This window comes from Myiozetetes cayanensis, unplaced genomic scaffold (assembly GCF_022539395.1).
Source record: "Myiozetetes cayanensis isolate MyiCay16 unplaced genomic scaffold, myiCay2020 scf27, whole genome shotgun sequence".
In the NCBI taxonomy this organism is placed as follows: Eukaryota; Metazoa; Chordata; class Aves; order Passeriformes; family Tyrannidae; genus Myiozetetes; species Myiozetetes cayanensis.
Genome location: NW_026087488.1, coordinates 7,656,845 through 7,676,959, shown reverse-complemented (window position 1 = coordinate 7,676,959; position 20,115 = coordinate 7,656,845). Strand labels below are relative to the sequence as shown.

General features: G+C 48.2%; 1 protein-coding gene across 3 annotated transcripts in view; it reads right to left on the bottom strand.

Moving 5' to 3' along the window:
* The window catches only part of LOC126643540 (sphingosine-1-phosphate transporter SPNS2-like), a 122,759-nt gene that overhangs the window by 52,096 nt on the left and 50,548 nt on the right, over positions 1 to 20,115 (bottom strand). For all 3 annotated transcript variants that reach the window (XR_007629763.1, XM_050321964.1, XM_050321963.1), the window contains exon 3: positions 13,205 to 13,341. Coding sequence is in view for 2 of the 3 variants with exons in the window: in XM_050321964.1 (XP_050177921.1) it covers positions 13,205 to 13,341 (137 nt within the window). In the remaining variant the exon portion in view is untranslated. The remainder of the gene's footprint in view (positions 1 to 13,204; positions 13,342 to 20,115) is intronic.

Genomic DNA, 20,115 nt, shown 5'->3' with positions numbered 1-20,115 from the left:
ATCATATGATCCTTAAGCTTTGGTTATTAAGTATTTGCATTTGAATGTGGAATAGCTCGTAAGGGTCTCAAAAGAAGCGGAACAGATGCTGCTTTCAGATGAGGGACACATGGACCGATGAGATCCCACAGACAGAGCCAGCCCAGCACAAATCCCCGGTGTGGGCACAGCACCAGGGCAAGCCACGCTTACAAACTGCTGCTGCTGGGCTGAAAGAAGGATCTTTATCCTGCTACAGCACCTGCACCTGTGTCCTTGTGAGGATATCGAGTCAAACTCCTACGGGTTCGACATTTGGCTTCTGTAAAAGGGGACTCAGCACTATGAAATTCCAGATTTGAGCGTGTGTGGAGTGCCAATAAACTGAGGAGAAAGTGCTGGGATTGACGGAGTTTCCCCGAGTTCCCGGAGCGAGCTCAGGTGAGCTGTGCTGTGCTCCTGCAGCTGGCACTGAGCACTCAGGGCAGCAGGGCAGTCACAAGTGCTCAGAGATAAATGTGACACGCTGTGGGAGGGTGAGATGAGCAGAGTGAACCCCACAGGGCTCTGTGTCTGCCCCAGGGCCGCTCAGTGGGGCTTCCCTTGGACAGCCGCACTCACATTGCCTTCCCTGGGCACTGCCGGCCTTTTCTGCCCAGGCAAACACCTCTTCTTCCATTCCAGCAACTTCTCCCAGCTGTGCCAGCTCTTTGCAGGATCCAAGTGGTTGAAGATGCCACACCACACCTTTCACACAGGCAGGGAAAGGTGCCCCATTACCGTGATGTCACCCAAAGCAGGGCTGTGAGTATCGGGGTGGTGACTCAGAGCACTGGCTCCTGCACACTCACCCTGCAAACTCCAGCTCATTAGCTGGGACTCACTGGGAGAGCTGAGCAATGGAATGACACCACAAAAGCAGGGGACATATTTGCTTAAACACCCAATGCTCCAGTTCCCTCAGCCCTCCCAGGAATGAAGGGGTCACCTTGAAGAATCTCAAAAGCTTCCAAGTCAAACGGGGACACCGAGACAGGATGACATTAAACAATGAGGGTGATGTTTGAAATTTCATTCTGTGTCTGGATGGATGACAAAGGCCACAGCAGAACAGATAAGCTTGAGTACACCTTCCACCTCTGTGCATGCCTAAGGCTTTACAGATTTTGAAAATATATATATAACCAAGGCACCCAGCTTCCAGTGGAGGATGTAAGCCCTGGGTGCACACACTTGATGGGAATGCTGTGTCAAACCTAAACATGGACCACAAAGTCACAAGCCCCACCTTTGCAGACAGGAATGGTTCTATCTCCTCTCTAACTAAAGGATAGGAAATATTGTAGAGAGTGTTTTATATATATATATATATATATATATGCTGGCTAGAGGTTATAGCCAGGTTACAGATGAGACCACTACACCACACCAAGATTTCACAGCAAGCTAGTGAGTTACTAAACCTCAGTCCATTTGATTAATCATTTGCTCAAGGGCCAATATTGAAACCCCTTTGCAGTTAGGATGGACTTATGGTGCAGCTTCTAAAGCAGGTCTGATTCTCCTGTTCTGATTCCTCTGCAGCCTCCAGTCACACTTTGTCAAACACTTCCAAACTTCAGCTCATTTGGATGCATGAAGTGTCCCCCTGATTCTCAGCTCTGAACACCTCACCTTTGAACAATTCCCTTTTGGGAAAATTCAGCTGGTCCTCGGAGCCCTGCAAGGAGCAGAGAGACTACAGCAAGCAGAGAGAGACCAAAATACATATTTAAATATAGAAATGAGCAAGGGAGATGAAGCAAAGTCCACTCACCTCTCCTCTGATTGTCTCTAGTATTTGTTAATGGCTTTAGCTCTCCCAGGTGGCCTGTTCAGACACACTTAATTGAATGTGGAGGGTTTTATTTGGAAATGCACTTAAGAATCTGGCTGATTAAAGCATCCTCATTTCATGAGATTTTATTATTATTTAATATATAAAAATAACCGATAAAGACTGTAAGATACTCCTTTTTTCACTCAGCAAACCCTTCAATCAGCAACTAAAGTGTTTAACAACTGCATACCCACAGATAGGCTCTGAAGTGAAGCACCTAATTAAGTGCTCTGGAGAAAAAAAACAAACCCCAAACCACCCTGGAAGTAGCAAGACTCCCCCAGCACTTCCCAGAGCCAGCAGGGAGCTGCTTTGTGCTTTGCAGGGACAGAAATCAGCAGCAAGATTTTCTGAGCCACTCGCAAATGTGGGAGGTGAAATTCCCCCCCAGCGCTGAACCTGCAGGCTCTGAAATCCGAGTTGCCGTCACTGCCCGCCCTCCAAATCCACCCGAGGGAACCTCCTGGTGCTTCTCAGTCATCTTTGGGTAGCACAAAGAGAGGATGAGCCCCGTTCCCGTTCTCCATCCCTCAGGAAATGTCATTACAAGACTCTGGGTGAGGAGGCGGCTCCACCAGGCCCTGACAGAAACCTCAGGTGAGACAAAGCAGCGTCTCAGCTCCCTCACTGAAGGGCTCCTCATCCCACTGACCCCTGGTAAAAATATGACATGACATGCAAATTGGGGGGATTTACATTCTTCACAATTCCTTGGTCATTAATGCTGCATTAATGACAGGGGATGGGATGGGATGGAATGGGAAGGAAGGCACCAGATTGGTTTGCTTTACCAGAGCCCCCATCCCGTGGGGTGCTGCAGCAGCACTGCTGTAAAACAGACCTCAGAGGAAAAGGCTGATGTTTTTAAATAAATCCCAGGGATCATAAAGAGCCCTGTGTTCCCAGTGCCTGCTGGAACATGGAGTTACAGCACTTCTTTCCACCCCTGGCTCTGGGAGCCCAGGCACTTCACGTGGCTGAAACAGCGGTCGCTTATCCTTGTTACAAAACCATTGCCCACAGCTCAGCCAGAATGGATCTTCCAAAACTGCTCCCCTGAGAACCTTAACAGTCCTGGAGTGGAAGCAAACTGGTGCTTTTTGTTCCAGATCTGTCAGGTGGGACACACTTGCCAGCACTTGCCACAAACATCTCTGGCATTGGGCACTATCACCATTCCCTTCCCGGGATGTGCAAACACAACCATAATCCCAAAAATAGGGACTGGGAGAAACACAGGGTAATTTTGCAAGGTTCTTGACACAGCACAGGTTCAGAAATGCAGTTGGAATATGGGCTGGTGGACACAGAACCAAATACTGATGGGCAGTAACAGGCTACTGTTGTTCCAACTACAAGCAAAGCCTTCAATCCAAGCAACCCAGCTTGGCTCAGATCCCAGGTTTTTCAGAACACTTGCAGGCACTGATACCCAACACTACCAACATCTCCACCTCCAGTGATGTCCACAGGAACGTGTGAGGTCCAACCCCATGAACCCCGTGGGCTGTCCTGGCTCACACTCTTTGGTTCAGACCAATTAATAATCCAAAACTGAGTCAAATCCGACAGACAGGGTGGACTGGAGGTTCTTGGAGAGCACAACCCCCTGTCCCCATCCCTGAAACCACTGCAGAAACTGTGATTTCTCTGGAAAAAGCAACAGCCAGCTGACTGAGACACCCAGGTGTGAGTGCTCTGGGGCAGAACAAGCTTTGAGAGTCTGGGAAGGACACATTTTAATGGAATCCCTCAAGGTTTAAATGAAATGAGCACAAACTGACAGTCCCAGCCTCTCTCCCCACACTGCTGGTTCTGCTGATTCTTGCCATATTTTACTTTGCATATGCTAAAAATTCCAGTGCACCAGCAGGTCAGCCCTTTCAGGCAGCTCTGCTGAGGAACCATCCAAATCACTCCAAACTCTGAATTTTTTTGTTCCTGCTTTCTATTTTCACGCTTCCCTGCCTTGCTGACTCAATCAAGATCCAGAGGCCTCTCAGAACCGTGTGTGGCAGGCTGACCTTGCAAGATGTTGTCCCACATCTGAGGGATGCCTCACTTTTAGCCTCAGATTCCCAGAAAGGAACTGATGCATCTACCAGTTCCTTCCACCCAGGAGCTTCTCCTCATTCATGATCATCATCTTTGAACAGTTGTCATGTCCCTCTTCAAAGTGTTATTAAACTGACACGTTTTTGTCGTGCTGCAGCTTCACTTGGTTCTCCAAATCCAGCCTGTCTGACAAAATGACAACCCTATTAAACCACACTAAACACATCTGCATGTTTTGTGACTGTCTTTCTCCTGAGACTTCGTCAATCACGTCTTCAGACTCCATGATCAGCACCACTCCCAGGGATTTCCAGCTCCAAATCTCTTACCCAGGGTCGAGATCAGTACTCTAATTCGGGTTATCTGCATTGCAAATGCAGTGTTTTGTGTAGCCTGGGAACTTTATGCATTTAAAAGACATGTCAACACTTCAAAAGACTAATTTAGCACCTGGTACTGTAAGACACTTCCCATCTTCCCACTATTTGCACATGACTCAGAACACAATGGTTCTTTTCCCAGCCTTTATGCAGGACCCAGGAGGCCACAGAGTGTGTGGCCACTGGGAAGCACTTACACTTCCTACAGTGACCGGTGCTTTTGGATCAGCTTTTTGGATCAGCAGGCAACCAGGACAGCCAAAGAAAGGCTCAGATCCATACCTTTGCATCTGAACACAAGCCTGAATAGCACATCCCCTCTCTCCTGCATCCTGTTTTTTCAGGACAATTAAGCACAGCCTTTAAGAGCCACCAGGGCCCTGCTAAAAGAAAGTTTCGATTTGTTTCCAGGCCTCCCAAGGAGCCTAAAACTGGGATGAATGGATCTGTTTGCTTGTCTGGGAGGCACCATTACCAAACCCTCCCCAGGCATCCTGCTTTCTTCCAAGGCAAAAGCCTCAGGAACACAATCCATAAGCTGCCTCAGTTCTATCCCCACTAAACACCTGTGAGCTCCCAGCCTTCAAAATGGCAACATTTCTCCAGGCCCACATTTGAACATCCCAGTGAGGCCTGAAGGGACATGTTCTGCACCCCCAGCCTGGCACTCTCAGTACACAACTACCTGCAAAGCTTCTCCCCAAAGGCCCAGGACATGGTGCCACCCAGGCACTGTTTGAAAACTTACATGCAGTACTACTACTTTACTGTTTTCTTCTTTTTTTCTTTTTTTTTTTATTTATTTTTTATTTTTCCCATCAACTGATTCAATCCCAGCCCATTTAGGGAGCGTTTTCCCTTTCTTCCATTCCTTGGATGCCTTGGACGAGGCTGAGCTTAAGATGCTGTAATAATTATTTATAGAACATAATGCTGAAGCATTCTAGAGACTTCCAATAAGACAGGGTTGAAGCAAGAAGATGTTTTTTGTGTTCCATCAGCATGCCCTGGGGTTAGGCCTCTGCTGCAGCAGGACAAGCAGAACGTCCATTTTCATAGACAAGACAAGAAGAAGGAATGTTTCCAAGACACACACAGCCTGGAAATAAAATAAATATACCTTTTTCCTCTCTGCCTCCCCAGCAAAAGGTGCCAGGTGAGATTCCTGCTCAGGTACAACAAGAGCAGGACAGGTGAGATGTCACAGCCAGGCTTTGCTTCCACACCACCCATTAACTGGCACAGCAACTGAGCTTTCCTACTCTTCAACACAGAGACTGTAAATCCAGGTTTCTGCATAAAAATGGGGCAAACCTGGGAAGGTCTTTGGCCTGTGAAGGTCCCCATCTGCTGTCACCAAGCATTTTCATGGTCTGTTGAACCTGCACTGAATGTGTGTTGATTTAAAAAGCACCAGGGTCTGACTCAACCCCCACAAAGACACACCAAAGGTTCCCACAGAATTCCAAAGAAGGAGCTGAATCAGAACCACAATCCCAGACCCTGTGGTAACGATTTCAACATCTTCCAGTAACCCAGATAACCAACAGCTCTCTGAAACAGGGCAGGTGATTACAGGGGTCCTCACTGAGACCCTCTGCAAATCAGCACTGAGCTTTGAGCCTGTTTCCTGACACTGTCCCAGCACAAACCTCTGGCCACCTGCTCTAGAAAATGCCTGAGCCCTGACAAACAGCCCTTCTCTCAGCATCCACAGGGGTTGATTCCCACATTGCATGACTTCAAATCAATTCATGACCCCAAAGGAGGTGGCAGAGGGCAGGAGGCACATTTCTGGACACAGCAGTACGTGACTGGGGTGATCTGAGGAGTCTGAATGGGATGTGGTTGGTGCCAGACTGACCCTGGGTGGGGAGGGTGGGATTTGGGGGCTGTACCTTGATTGCTTTCAGGTCCCAGAGGGCAGAACAGAACCACTCCTGTTCCAGACCCTCTGCAGGGGGGGAATGCAATGTATGGCAGAGATATTCCTTAGGATAGTTCCTTGCAGTTCATTTCCCTCATCACAGGAATAAGCTTCCCCAGGAAGCATTGGAGCTGTGCTGTCTCCTGCTCATCACCAGCTGTGTTTTCAATAACTCTTCCCAAATGCTTCACAGATACATAGGCACAGATACTAGATGGAAAAAACCAACACTCTGAGCAGAAAATGCATCACTCCACTTTCTGATAACACCTATGAAAAGCTGCCTCCTCGCACAGATTGGCTTTTTTGGGGCTGCTGCTCTGAGAACACCTTAATCTGGTTTTCATTTATAGTTTCCCTTGGAGGAGTGACAGGTGCAAAGGGACAAGGTAGGAATGTAAAGCAACCAGGAGACAAATCCATGACAGTAATTCTGCACTCTGCAACTCTTTCATCTACATAAATCTTTTCCCAGCTCTTCTGTCCTGGGTCAGCAAAATCTGAGGGAACAACGAGGACCCAAGATCCAAGAGTTCAAATCATTCTGCTTGTCTGTGCAAGAGAAGATGTTGTTCTTACAGGAAAACAGTTTCCCACACAGTGTTTGGAATCAGCTGTGCTGAAGATTAGAGCAGACTTGACAGATGCCCAGTATCCCTTAAGACCAGCTCAGTCAGTCCTTCATTACTAAATGAATAAGCAATAGTGCATTTTTTCTTACTGTACACCTCATATAATCCATATTCAAAAATGCAAGGTGGTAAAACTTTTAAGAGAACTGGGAGTAGCACTGGGAAGGAGCAGCAGGAGCCTTCCTGCTGGAGAGGGGTCAAAGAAATGGTGCCTTTCAATTCCCATGGAAACCCTCACACTTTTGTCCAGGGCACATGGATTTTGTCGTCCTGTCTAGCTCTGGCTGGAGCTGGAGACTAAAGCAGCCTTGAAAACACCCAGGGAGTTTCTCACAGCAGAACTGCTGCAGGAACCTGGCAATTCCTACATCCCAAGAGCTGCAGCTTTGGAGATCTCAGCCCTGTCTATACAGCCAGACTCAGGGGAGGTCCATCTCTTCTGATGGGCAACATCCAGTGCAGGTCCAGTGACAGGAAACAGCCTCAAGTTGTACCAGGGAGGTTCGGGTTGGACATCAGGAAAAAATTCTCCACAGCAGGGGTTGTCAGGCACTGGCACTGGCTGCCCAGGGCAGGGGCAGAGTCACCATCCCTGGAAGCATTGAAAAAACGTGTGGATGTGGCACTTGGGGACCTGGGTTAGTGGTGAACGTGGTGGTGGTGCTGGGTTGATGGTTGGACTCAAGGATCTCAGAGGACTTTTCCAAACTTCACAATCCTTTAATTCTAAAGGGGGTGTGGGACCTTGACTCTCTTTAAACCATCTGCTTCCAGACATATGGGAGTGGGACACGAGGCAGAATCAGTCCATAAAGAATTCCACTCTGCAGTGCAGAGCAGAACAGAGAGCCCTCATTCCTTCCCTCTTCTGCGACTTCAGAGCCACCTAACCCAGCACAGCACCTCCTTCACCTGGCACCTGCTGATCCCAGTGCCCCCAGCACAGCAGCTCTCCTGGAGCCCTGATAACCAAGGAGCAGATGCACAGACTGCATCTCTCACCTCACAGAGCAGAGGCAGAGCAGGAGGAGGAGGCTGCAGGTACCAGGTAATGCAGGGAGGGCAAAACTGCAGCCCTGACAGCTCTGGCAGGCAGAGCAGCAGCACTGGGGCTCTGCATCACCCACCTCATCTCCTCTCTGCTCAGAGAGGCACAGTGGATAATATTTTCCCTGAGCAGCCCAGCAAGGGGCAAACGTGCAGAAATCCAAATGCCAGCAGCACCTGCTGGTCTGCAGGGTCCCAGGGCCACAGCCAAGGCTGGCAAAGCACAGCAGAGCCCCCCAGCAGCTCTGGCCACGGAGAGCCCGGGGCAGTTCCAGCACCAACAGCCAGCCAGGAACTGCCTGAGTTGCACCGAACGCTCGTGCTGACTGCACAAAGCTCTGGGAGAATCCCTTTTGCCTCCTTGCTAAAAGAGAGCTCTGCTCCAAAATAATGGGATGGGAGAGCGGGATATAAACATTCCAGTAATTCACGGTGACTTCAAAGGAAACCCCCAGTGCCCTCCTGACACACAAAAGGACGGCCTGGGGATTTTAGTGTTGTTTGCTTCTGTTTTTCAGACTGTGGGTTTATCTCAGCACAGGCACAGGAGTGTGTTTTATATTACAACTTCTGCCAGGGCACTTAAGACTAAAGGCTTCTCTTCCCCCTTGGAGTGAATCATTGTGTGCAAGGGGGTGGCTGGTTTATGTTTATGGTTTTTTTAAATTAACCCAGCTAACCAATTGTTCCACACTGCACGTCATTTGGTGCTTCTCTTTCAGGCACCCCTTGAAAGACAAGCTTTGGAAATAAAAATACATCTGGCAAGTCTGAAAGACAGGACATGAGCAAGCACTGCAGGCTAAGTGGAATTCCACAGTGGACTGTTTGCTTCCTCTTTCGGAGGATAAATCACAAGGAAAGGGAAAGAAAACAACACTAGAAGAAATACCTATCCAGACTCACTTGCAGTGGGAGCATAAAGCCTTTATCCTGTTAACTATATCAACATTTGAACAGAAATATCTACCAAGAAACTGAAGGATTCAAAAGCACACTCCTGGTTTACCCGGTTTTGTCATTTCCCAACCTTCTGGCGTGTGGAGCTCCAGCAAAGCCCTGTCCCCACAGCTGGGCAGGGAGCCTTTGCTCACCTGTAAACCAGCAAGCCTTTCACTCAGAAATGTGCTTTATTCAAGACATTTACCTGGAAACAAGCTGTATTTTAAAAGACTGGACTCATTTCCACTTGCAGGCCCTCCCTTGCTTTAAGACATCGATGCCTTGCCCACGAGGGAGAGGTGTCCTGATCTCCTGGAATTTCGTGCCAGGAAGTCCAGCACCAAAATCCAGGGCTCACCTAAGACAAAGTGCTGCCCAAATGAAGCAATTTAAGAATAATTATTATTATTCTGACTAACAGACGTGGCCATCCAAGCAGCCAAAAGAACTCCCAGCACGTGGCCTGATCACCCCTGAGGACCAGGTTGCTTCCCAGCCAGTTAAATGTTTTCCCCAAATGCTCTGCAAAAGCCAAAAACTACAGAAAAAAGGGTTTTGGAGGTGAAAGTGCCAAAATTTGTGTGCTGGCAGGTGTGTGGCTGATTAAGAAGCAGGTGGTTGTACTTCCAAAATACAAATACACACTGTACTGAAGTTTCTATAAATGCAGTTAATCTTGAGTTATGTCTAAATATGTACCAACTTTACCTAATTTTAGGTTAATGAACAAGTTTGTTAATGATTTCTTAATGGAACTTTTATTTTAGGAAGTGCTAAACAGTGTTACAGAGCAGGAAGGAGGGCTGTCATCCTTTTTTTCCACAGAGGAATTCTGCACTAACATAAATGATCACACTATTTGACAGAATAAAAGGTGACCTTTTCAATATTATCTCAGCCTTGTTACTTCTGATGATGTCCTTTAGTTACATTTGCCATGAGCTATTTTTATCCACTGAACCAGGTGTATTTATGGAATTACTCTGTGATACAGCACTTACTTGGTTTCTTATTTTGATTTGGTTTAAATGTAATATAAGACCTCATGAACAGTGACCAAACTTATAAACATCTCTCTGTCCTGTTTCTATTTTGCTGTTTTCTGTAACTATCACTTCCTATACACTCTGGAACTACCCTTAAATTTTGGCCTGATTTTCATTTTTCATTTGCCTTGTGAGAGTTTATTATTTAGTAGCTGCCAGCAGATGAGAGATTTGTTCTTCATTTATTTGATGGCCCCTCTTCCATGTTAAGAACCAAGAGATATTTGATAATAAATAACTCAGGATATTTTAATAATGCAGTGCTCTCCAGCAACTACGTCTGCACAGCACAAACACCCAATTTCAGTTCTCAGTGACTCTTTTTAAACCAAACAGCATAAAGCAGCATTTAGACAGTATTTTAGCTGAGCTGTTGTTAAGCTCCAGCCCTTTTGTGCTGGTTTTGGCTGGGATGGAGTAAATTTTCTCCCCAGCAGCTCTGGGGGCCCACGGTTTGGATTCGTGCTGAGAACAGAGTTGGTGACACGGGGGTGTTTTTGGGTGCTCACACAGAGTCAGGGGCTGTTCTGCTCCTCACCCACCAGGGAGGGGCTGGGGGGCACCAGGAATTGGGGTCTCACCTGGGACAGGTGACCCAAAGGATGCCCCACACCCCAGGGTGTCATGGCAAGCTGTGGGAGGGCAGCAGGACAGATAATAATTACCATGGCCTTTGCTGGGCACTTGTTTGCCCAATGAATTACAAACAATCTACATATTTACTCACATAATATGGTTTCCTTTAGCACCCAAATTTTAGCCAGGAACTAATATTACCAACAGGCTGCCAGAACCCTTTACAAACTGGGTGCCTTCAGAGTTCAGCAGCTCTGCAGCTGCTTTGTGCCTTTGTTGAGCTGTCTCCTCCCATTTACCCTCCAAACTGGAGCTCTGTGGCTGTGAGTTCTATCTAATTACACACTGACAGGAGGCATGAGGCACCACTCACTGTCCAAATCCAAAGAAAGACAATCCCTGAAGACAGTTTGCTGTTTATACTGAATGGCCACTGTTTCTCACCTAAGTGGGTATTTTTGGTGTTGCCACATCAAGGAGTTTGCTGAGCAGCTCTTCCATGGGCTCAGCCTCTGCCCACCTGCTCCTTCCAGCACTGTTTGTAACCTGGACTCGGATGAGAGCACTTCTCTTACTCACAGTGCTTTCACCACTGCTTTTATTTGTGCCAGCAAAGAGCTGTGGATAATTTTGGCTCCCAGCCCTCCTCCCTGACAAACACACACACACAAAGCCTGAAAGGAAAGGAGGAAAAAAATGGGAGAGAATAGCCAGTGTTTTGCTCCCCAGGTGAATCCTGGAGGACAAAGATCAGGAGAGGTGCCTGGTTAGTCATTACATGAAGAGAAAGGCTGCAGCAGCATTTCTCTGCCCCTTTTCCTCACCACTATGTCAGGAATTCACCTGGTTCAGTGTAGTGTGACTTCCCCACTGGAGACCAGGCCTCCAGCATGGATATCAAATTGGGAAGGAGACTATGGGAAGTTGGGATTATTCTTATGACCTCAGCCAACTGCTGGAGCCACTGGGTAAAGCACATCCTTCCAGCAGCTGCAAAGTTTTCCATCCTCTCCTGGAGTTGAGTGTGAGACCTCTGGATTAATAGCTAAATCTTCTGGTGGAGTTGAGGATCCCAGGAAAATCAGGACAGGGGATTAGGGTGGTTTCTATCAAAATGGTAGTTTGGGTCCAGAGTTAGTGCTGATACAAATCCAGCATGAATTGACACAGGCCTGGCTATTGTGATCTTGCCTCTCTTATGATGTCCAAAACATTGGGTCTGGATTCCAAACATAATCCAGCTTTAAAAGCATTATTCTCCCTTTCTTGGGCTAACAATATGCCACTTCCACCCTGAGCTCCTGTGTACAAATGACCCTATATATTAATCCCTGAACCACTTCAGGTATTAAGCCTGAAATCCTTAAACTGAAATTCAACTCTGAAAACATCAATCCAGTCCCAGTGTCCCCCAATTCCAGCTGTGGGACCATGTCCACTGATGAAAACCTGAGCATGATGCATGTCCATGCCATGAGAAGTGTTTAGAAGTAGGTTATCAGTTCCTTCACAGCTGCTTCTCTCTCTGGGCTCTGACCACAGAGACTTTTGCAGAATGTTATGAGAGACATTTAAAGAATAAATAAATAAAAAAATAAAATTAAGAAAGAAACCCAAAAAGCCTCTCTGTTTTAGGTGAGAGATGCTCTTCCTCTGGAAAGGATGCTATAAACCAGAATCATTTACTGAGTTAAAGGCTTCCACATTTGGCCACTGAGCATTTTCCACCAGCCAATCCAACATGAAAGCCAGACCTACATGTGAGAGCCACTGCCTGCTTTGGGTGGGAACTGTCTTTTCTTAGAAACTGCAGAGCCCGTGGGTGGGCAGGAGGAACCAGGGTGGGGAGCTTCAGTCCCAGGTTGTCACTCTTGAGGTGTGACCACAACGCTGCAATCCCTGGAACGCAGCTGGGCAGAAAGGAGGAGGAATTGTCCCTCCCTCCCCGGGGGAAACCAGGCTGATGATGCCAGGAGCTGTGATTCGTCTCCCCAGGAATGTTGCCACCTGCAGCAATTAAATCTCCTCTATGGCATGATTTAAACAAGAGGGTATTTTCTCCCCGAAACTGCCAGATCATTGTTCCCTCTCAGTGGCTCTGGCAGACAAGGGGATGATTGCAGGGAGGGGAGATTGGAATGGGGTCCTGGGAGCAGCACAGGAGCTGTGCAGAGCCTGACAGCTCCACCAGCAGCTCCCCAGATACACCCATCAGCCAGTGTTTAAGGAGCTGAAACCACATTTAATCTCTCTTTATCACCCACCTTTTTTGCCTTTGTGGACAGGAGCCAAAGTCCACGTGTAAAACCACTGCTGGCTGCGTTTAGTTACTCCACAACCACGAGCAGACTTCCCAAAAAAAGAACTCCAGTGGCTTCTGTTACACACCAGAAGACAAAAGAACCACTTATAGCCACGGGTTCCTTTTCCCAAGGCTTCTGTAAAGCCTTTTTAAAGCTTCTCTAGGATCTCCCTCATAACAAAGCCCTTGTGTCAACAGAAACTCTTGCTCGGATACGCTTCATCTGCTATTTTTTATGACCAAAGAACAGCAGCTTTCACAGTTAAGCAAACACAGTTACACAGAGCACACTTCACCCACAAAAGGTCAGAGAATGCAACATGCTAAATGTTAAATACACACCAGGGGGACACGTTCCCCTTGAGGGGACGGGGAGATTTTCAGGAACTCTCCTTGTCCATCTCTCCAGGACACAAAGAGCCCTTGCAAAGAATCTTACCTGTTCGGTGATGAAGGAGCTGGAGAAAGTGACAGCTGACCAAAAGAAGATCCCACAGCTGAGGATGATCTTCCTGTTGAAGCGGTCACCAAGGTAACCAAAGATCGGCGCCGCCACCATGAAACTGCAGATGAAAACTGCAAGGGAGAGAAAAAGGGGAAGAAACGTTTAATAAACATCAGACCAAGAACATGAAAACTAATTTTCTGCAAACCAAATCCTCCAGAGAGCAGTTCCATTTAATTAGACAGTCTGCAGCCCTGCCTTACGGAGCTGCACAGGCTGATGGGCTTTCAGAAGTCGGTGTTTCCTTAATCAAACAGATTTTTCATTCCCAGAGAAGCTTTGGACCCATGAACTCGTATTACTTGAAAGCACCAGCCCCTCGGAGTCTGCTGTGAGCTCAGGATCTGGGGATGGGCAAAACCAGGACAGAATAAATCAAGAGCTTCTGCCTAAACCTCACTGAGAAGGTGAAGTGGAGGTTGGAAGGAGTTTCAAGCAACGAGAAAACAAAGCCAAGGGCTCCCTGTTGGCTCTTGCAGCAGAGACTGGAGAGAAGTGGACCACAGAAAGGTTCTTTCATCCTTCATCCTTCCAAGTAAGAAACCATGAAGCAGTGAGGAAAACCAGTAAACACCCCGCTGTCACCCCAGTGGCACCAGCCCTGCAGTTAAAAACTCCCATCCCTTCATTCGGTCCTTTTGCCAACACTGAGCTGGGATCCAAACCCATCACTGAGCAACAAAGGAATGGCCTCATCTGAGGACTACAAGTTCACCTTTTCCCTTTGTTTCCCCTCCAAAAAAACCCTCAAAGCATTAACCCAGGATCTTCTGTCATGCAGGAATGAGGCTCTCGACACAGTGACCTCTGCAAAATCACCTCAGTTCAGAGTTCCCTCCTCCAGCCCAGCTCAAAACAACCTGACCACTGACACCCCTGAGAACACCTGAAAGGGGGGCACTCACACCACATTCCTGATTCATTTGCACCTTGGCAGGTTTTAAGCTGATTTATCCCTGGATTTTGTCTGTCCACATCAGAGGAACTACATGGATTTTACAGCTGTGCAGCACGAACCTTCTAACTTTCACTGTGTTCAGCAAACCCAGAAGGACTTGGGTGGGACACCAGAACACCTGGAAATCCCTCTTTAGTCAGAGTTCTGGGTCTCATTAATTATCAGGCAGTTCTTGGAGGGCAGGGTGGGCTTCTGGCATTGCCCAACCCCAGCTGTCTACTTTTAACTGTACAAAACAGGGTGGGGGGATAGAATAAATAGGTTAAAAAATAAATAGGTTAAAAAAAAAGACGAGTAAAGGACACCCCCACTCCCCCCAGCTGGAATGTGAGCATAAAATTAAAGTAAGATCCCAATTATGAATTTTTCATGGATGATGATCTAAGATAGTTCAAAAACGTGCAGAATGCTGAACTATGACTAAATGTCTCTCCTTTTTTCAGTACATTAAGATGTCAAAGCTGCCTTATAAATAATACATCCCCATTTGCATCTACATTTCGGGAGCCATACCAGTGTGTTTCTATTTTGCACTGTGATATTTGATCTGAATTACAGATTTACTCTTTTTCCATTTAGAGTAAAATAAATGGAGATAACAGAGAAATGGCAAGACCTGGAAAGCAGCACATGCAGCTTTATATCACAGATATTTCAGCAGCAATGCCGTGGACAGCGTTGCTGTTCAGCTCACACATAAACCCTATTGACAGAACACTCAGTGCCTGCATCTATCCCCAAACCCTTGTGCAAATAAAACCTGTTGAATAAAAGAGTGAGTGTTTTCCTCTCTGTTTGACACAGAAACTACACCCAGAAGTGGCTCACAAATCTCTGCTCTGCTAAGGTGCATCTGCACTGGCCCTGCTCCAACAAGGCACTTAAGCACATGCTTATACTGGGCACTTCAGAGTCATCAATTCCATGATTAAATGCTTTCCTGAATTAACACCAAAGCCACTGGCACCTTGCAAGGCTGGAGCAGCAGCCTGGCACGCAGGGTTATGTGGCAGAAAACGCCCGTGACTCGCCCGGAGCGCTGTGCCCACTGCAAGTTTGACCTTCCCCTTGGAAGGACGCTGCAATTCAGCCATCTCCAAATCACATCTCCTGCCATTTGTACGATGTGAAGCTAAAAAAGCTTCCAGGGGAAAATTAGGAACGTCCGAGTCAGCATCCCAGCATTTCAGATCCTGAATAACCTGATTAATTCAGCCGTGAGACACACGGGGTGCCACCCAAAATTCCCGTTAATTATTGGCATCAATGACCTCTGGGCCATGAATGAAAAGTCTAATTCTGGAATTCAGGGATGACAAAAAAGCAGGCAAAAAGCACAAAGCTCCTCTTTCCAATAAGACAACCCCCAAAAAAAGATCGCCCAATGACTTTCCAACAACGGCCATCCTGCTGCTGCTGAAATCCCTTTGGAGGGGTTATTTTGGGAAGGCTCTGAGCTGTGAGCTCTGTCAGTGGGGAGCAGCTGACTTGACAGCTCCACAAGGTGTAAAACCAGAGGACAGCAGAGCCAAATAAATAACAGGTAAAGGAACACAGCTGTCACAAGAATAAATGCAATTTATAGCAGAGTATTTACGACCCAAATATGCATGAGAGCATTGATTGACTCAAATAAATGCAGAATCTGATGGCTGTGTGGTCTGTCAGAGGGATTTGCCTGCTACAGGCATTCCCTGTGAATCAATTTTTGCAATTACTCCTGCCAGTGAGAGCCCAGGCTCCTGAAGCCCAGCCTGGCTGGCAGAACAGAGGGGGATGGATGTCGGGCACAGTTCCAGGTGGGATGGAAACCTGAGCTACCTGAGACCAGGAGCTGAGGCTGTGGCACAACTGAACACCACAAAGGAGAGCCCTTACCCAGAAGGCACAAACCTGCAGCACGTTCAGCTGGAGAGAGGGGCAGCAGAAACAGGGTTAGTTGGTAGGAATGAGCATAAGGCATTGCAGTAGAGGAGCCTGGCACTTGTGCCAGCCTCTTCCTCCCTGGCTTCTCTCCCCTCTTCCACAGCAATTTCTGTTCCTTGCACTCACCCACCCCCCAATTAACACCAAAGTGACACCACAGCAGCTGCTGCTTCAGCTCAACCCACAGCTGCAAGTCTTTCATATTAGAGGAGCACTGGCACTGCTTTTGCCTCTTCCCAGTCAACAGCTCCTGTGCCCATTTTCACCTGGGGGCATCTCAGAATATTTCCAGCTCTTGAAGAGATGGACAATGCAAGCCAGGGCAGAGTTAGAATCCCCCTGGGATCTGGGATGAGCTCCTGCAAAGGCAGTGATGGCAGCAGGAGCTGCTGTGGGCAGGCAGAGCTCTGGCAGTCCCATGGTGGATGTGGCACAGCTGATTTCTCCTGGGAAAGGACCTCCAGCAGTGGCAGCAGAGGTGGCTCAGTCCCAGCCCAGGGTGGAGCTGAGATACATTTCTGCAGCAGCAAATTACCATGTGAGCAAAGGATGAATAAACAGACACATCATGAACCCCACGGAGGAGGGAGGCTCTTTTAAGTGCAGGTATTTTCAACAGCAGAACTCATTTGTCTTTATTTGTGGCTGAGGTGCCGACTGAGGTGAGGAGGCAGGAAGAGTGGAATTGCCCAAACAGGATGGCCTGGTGGCTATTTCTGCCTCTGGATGCCTGTCCCACCCTGCACAGGTGCACAAGCACCTTCACAGCCAGCACTGCCCAGCTTCTGCTGTGCATGGCTGGAATTACAACAATCCAGCAGCATAAAAATAAAAAAACCTTACACTTCCCACCCAAACACCCACCAGAGGAGGAAACCATCCTGCTCAGCCTCAACTGCTGCTGCATGTGCTGCAGGTCAGTCACCTTGCAGGGGTTATGGCCAGGGAGCTGCTGTTCAAACCACACTTGCCACGCCCAAGAGCTGCCTGTGTATCCAGTGGAAGAGTAAATCCCCCACCAGTGGAAGCAACGGAGATGAGGGGAGAGGAAGAACTGTAGAATTTGTACTTAGCAGCCACAAAAGGCTCCTGAGTACAGGAACCAGACTCCACTGCTCTTATTTTTCTCTTCATTCCCTCCAAACAAAAATTTCCCAGCTTGACCCTACAGCTTTTCCCTGGAAAGGCTCTGACCCACCAGCGATTCCAAAGACACCGTTCCCTCTGTCTCACTTGGTCTTTTCTTACATGGACTTACCAGCCCTTTGTACCTCAGAGAGGGGTTTCTCCTGCCAGCAGGTCACCACACAGTGTAACCAAGAAGGAAGAGAGGCACTGCCAGAGGCACATTCAGAGGCTGCTGTTGCTCAGTTCCTGAAAGGTTGAGAGGATCACAGGCACTTCTGAGGAAAGGTCCCTTCTTTTGGTTTTGACTTCAAGCACAAAGGGCTTATTTTTTCCTGTCAGGAATAATGCTAGAAAGGTTCAGGTTCAGGTAAAAATAGCTCTTTCTACACAGGGATGCTCAACGAGGAAAAAAAAACTCGTGGCTATCTCTGGGCTCTGAGTCAGCACGAAACCATCGGTACCCATTTCACTGAGAGAAAGGGGGAGGCAAACCCAGGCAGCCTCTGCCCCCAGGGACCTGCAATCCACTGAGACACAGCTGAGAACCACGTGCTGGGAGGCTGGGAATATTTTCCCAACAATGAATTTCCAAACAGCGAGAACGCCTGAGCAGGCAGCTCGCTGAGGATGGGATCACTCGCGGGCGTGTGCGAGCACAGCCCTGCGTGACACACGGACCTGGCTGAGCCGCTCCCGCTCCAGGGACCTTCAGGCCTCAGTGCACGTGTTTCCCGTGGGACCAGCTGCCATCTCCCTGCAGTGGTGAATAAACACTCTCCAACAGCCCAGCCACCCCCTCTGTTCCAAAGACATGTTTTTGCAATGCCACTTTTAATTTTCGGTTTCACTGTGGTCTTATGCTGTAATAACACCACTCAGCTCATACAAACACAGCACATTTAATCACAGCAGGGCTTGGGACAATTTAGAAAGGAAGTTCAACATTAATTTCTACTTCAGGGCTAAGGAAATTGAGACGCAGGAAAGTGACCTGCCCGTGATGAACTACAGAAACCGGGAACCCACACAGGTTTTCCAGCTTCAGCAGTGTCCTGTTTACAGCACCATCTCTGTGTTAGAGGGATTTCTGAAGGTCTACCAGCACAATTAAAAGTGATTTGTTTTTTTCTTACAGCACCACTCAAGCCAAGAAAGAACAAAGATCCTTTCATGCTACTGATGGTTCAGGCACAGCGTTGTGATGGTCAAGCATTGGAACAAGTTGCCCAGGGCAGCAATGGAATCACCATCCCTGGAAGTGTCTAAAGAATGTGCAGATGGGGCATTTAGGGACATGGTTTATAGTGGAGTTGGTAGTGCTGGGTTAAGGGTTGAACCTGATGATCTCAGAGGTTCTTCTCCAACCTTAACGACCGTAAGAGGTGACCAAGGTGCAATTGGTACCCTGTGGTGGGGCCATCCAAGGCCCTGGGAGATCTCAGCAGGGTGACTTAAAACACTCACCCTTCTGGTGGAGATGAATTAGAATACAATTGTTTCTACAAAACACCCCCTGAACATCATCACTGTCACAAACTCTCCTGTAGGTACCCTTGTTACAGGGACTTTGTTTTCCTTCATTGCCAATTCAACAGCCAGCAGATGGATCGTGTTACTGCGCCTTGCCAAGTGCAAGCCTCGGGATCACCGGCTTCCAGACTATCACACAGACTGGAAGCTTCTGACAAGTGTGAGGAGCTTTGAAACACACCATCAGTTCCGTATGTCACGCAAAGCTGTCACACACCGACGGCGTCGGACGCGGGGGCACTGAAAAACAACAGGCACCAAAGTTGGGCTGAGGTGGGCAAAGGGTGGGTTGGGCTGAAATGCTCTCCTGTGACAGACACAGGACAAAATGGGATGGAGGATTTCACAAACACTTTGTTGTGTGCTCGTATCATCAGCAAACTCAGGGTCAATCAGGAGAAGGGAAAAGTCCTGCCCTTGGGTTACAACAACCCTGGGAAGGGAACTGGGGTTGCTGGTCAACAGTGGCTGATGGCACCTGGCTTGGATCAGGAATAGTGAGGCCAGCAGGACCAGGGCAGTGACCATCCCCTTGTGCTGGGCACTGGTGAGGCCCCACCTCAAATCCTGGGTTCACTTTTGGGCCCCTCACTTCAAGAAAGACATTGAGGGGTTGGAACATGCCCAAAGAAGGGAATGGAGCTGGGGAAGGGGCTGGAGCAGCAGGAGCAGCTGAGGGAGTTGGGGGGGCTCAGCCTGGAGAAAAGGAGGCTCAGGGGGGACCTTCTGGCTCTGCAACTCCCTGACAGGAGGGGGGAGCCAGGCGGGGTTTGGGCTCAGCTCTCAGGGAATAAGGGATAGGACCAGAGGACACTGAAGTTGTGCCAGGGGAGGTTCAGGTGGGACATGAGGAGAAACTTCTTTACTGGAACAGTTGTCAAGCATTGGAAGGGGCTGCCCAGGGAGGTGGTGGAGTCCCCATCCCTGGAGGTGTCCAAGGAACGACTGGACGTGGCACTCAGTGCTCTGGGCTGGGGGACAAGTGATGGTTCAAAGGTTGGACTCGATGATCCTGGAGGTCTTTTCCAGCCTTAATAATTCTGTTACTCTAAATTAATAATGAGAAAAGCAGTGTTTCAAAGGTGTAGACCTTACTACTCACACTGTGTTCCTCTAGTGTCTGTTTGCCAGGACACTCGAGACCGCGTTCCCCTCCCTGCAGATGCCACTCATCAGTATTCAAGCTCCAACCTCCTCTCCTCCATAGGGAGCATGTTGCACCATGAGGTGCCACTTTTTTCCTTAGAGCAAAACTGCTATACAATGTAAACAACATGTCTGGGATGGCTCTGTACACACACAG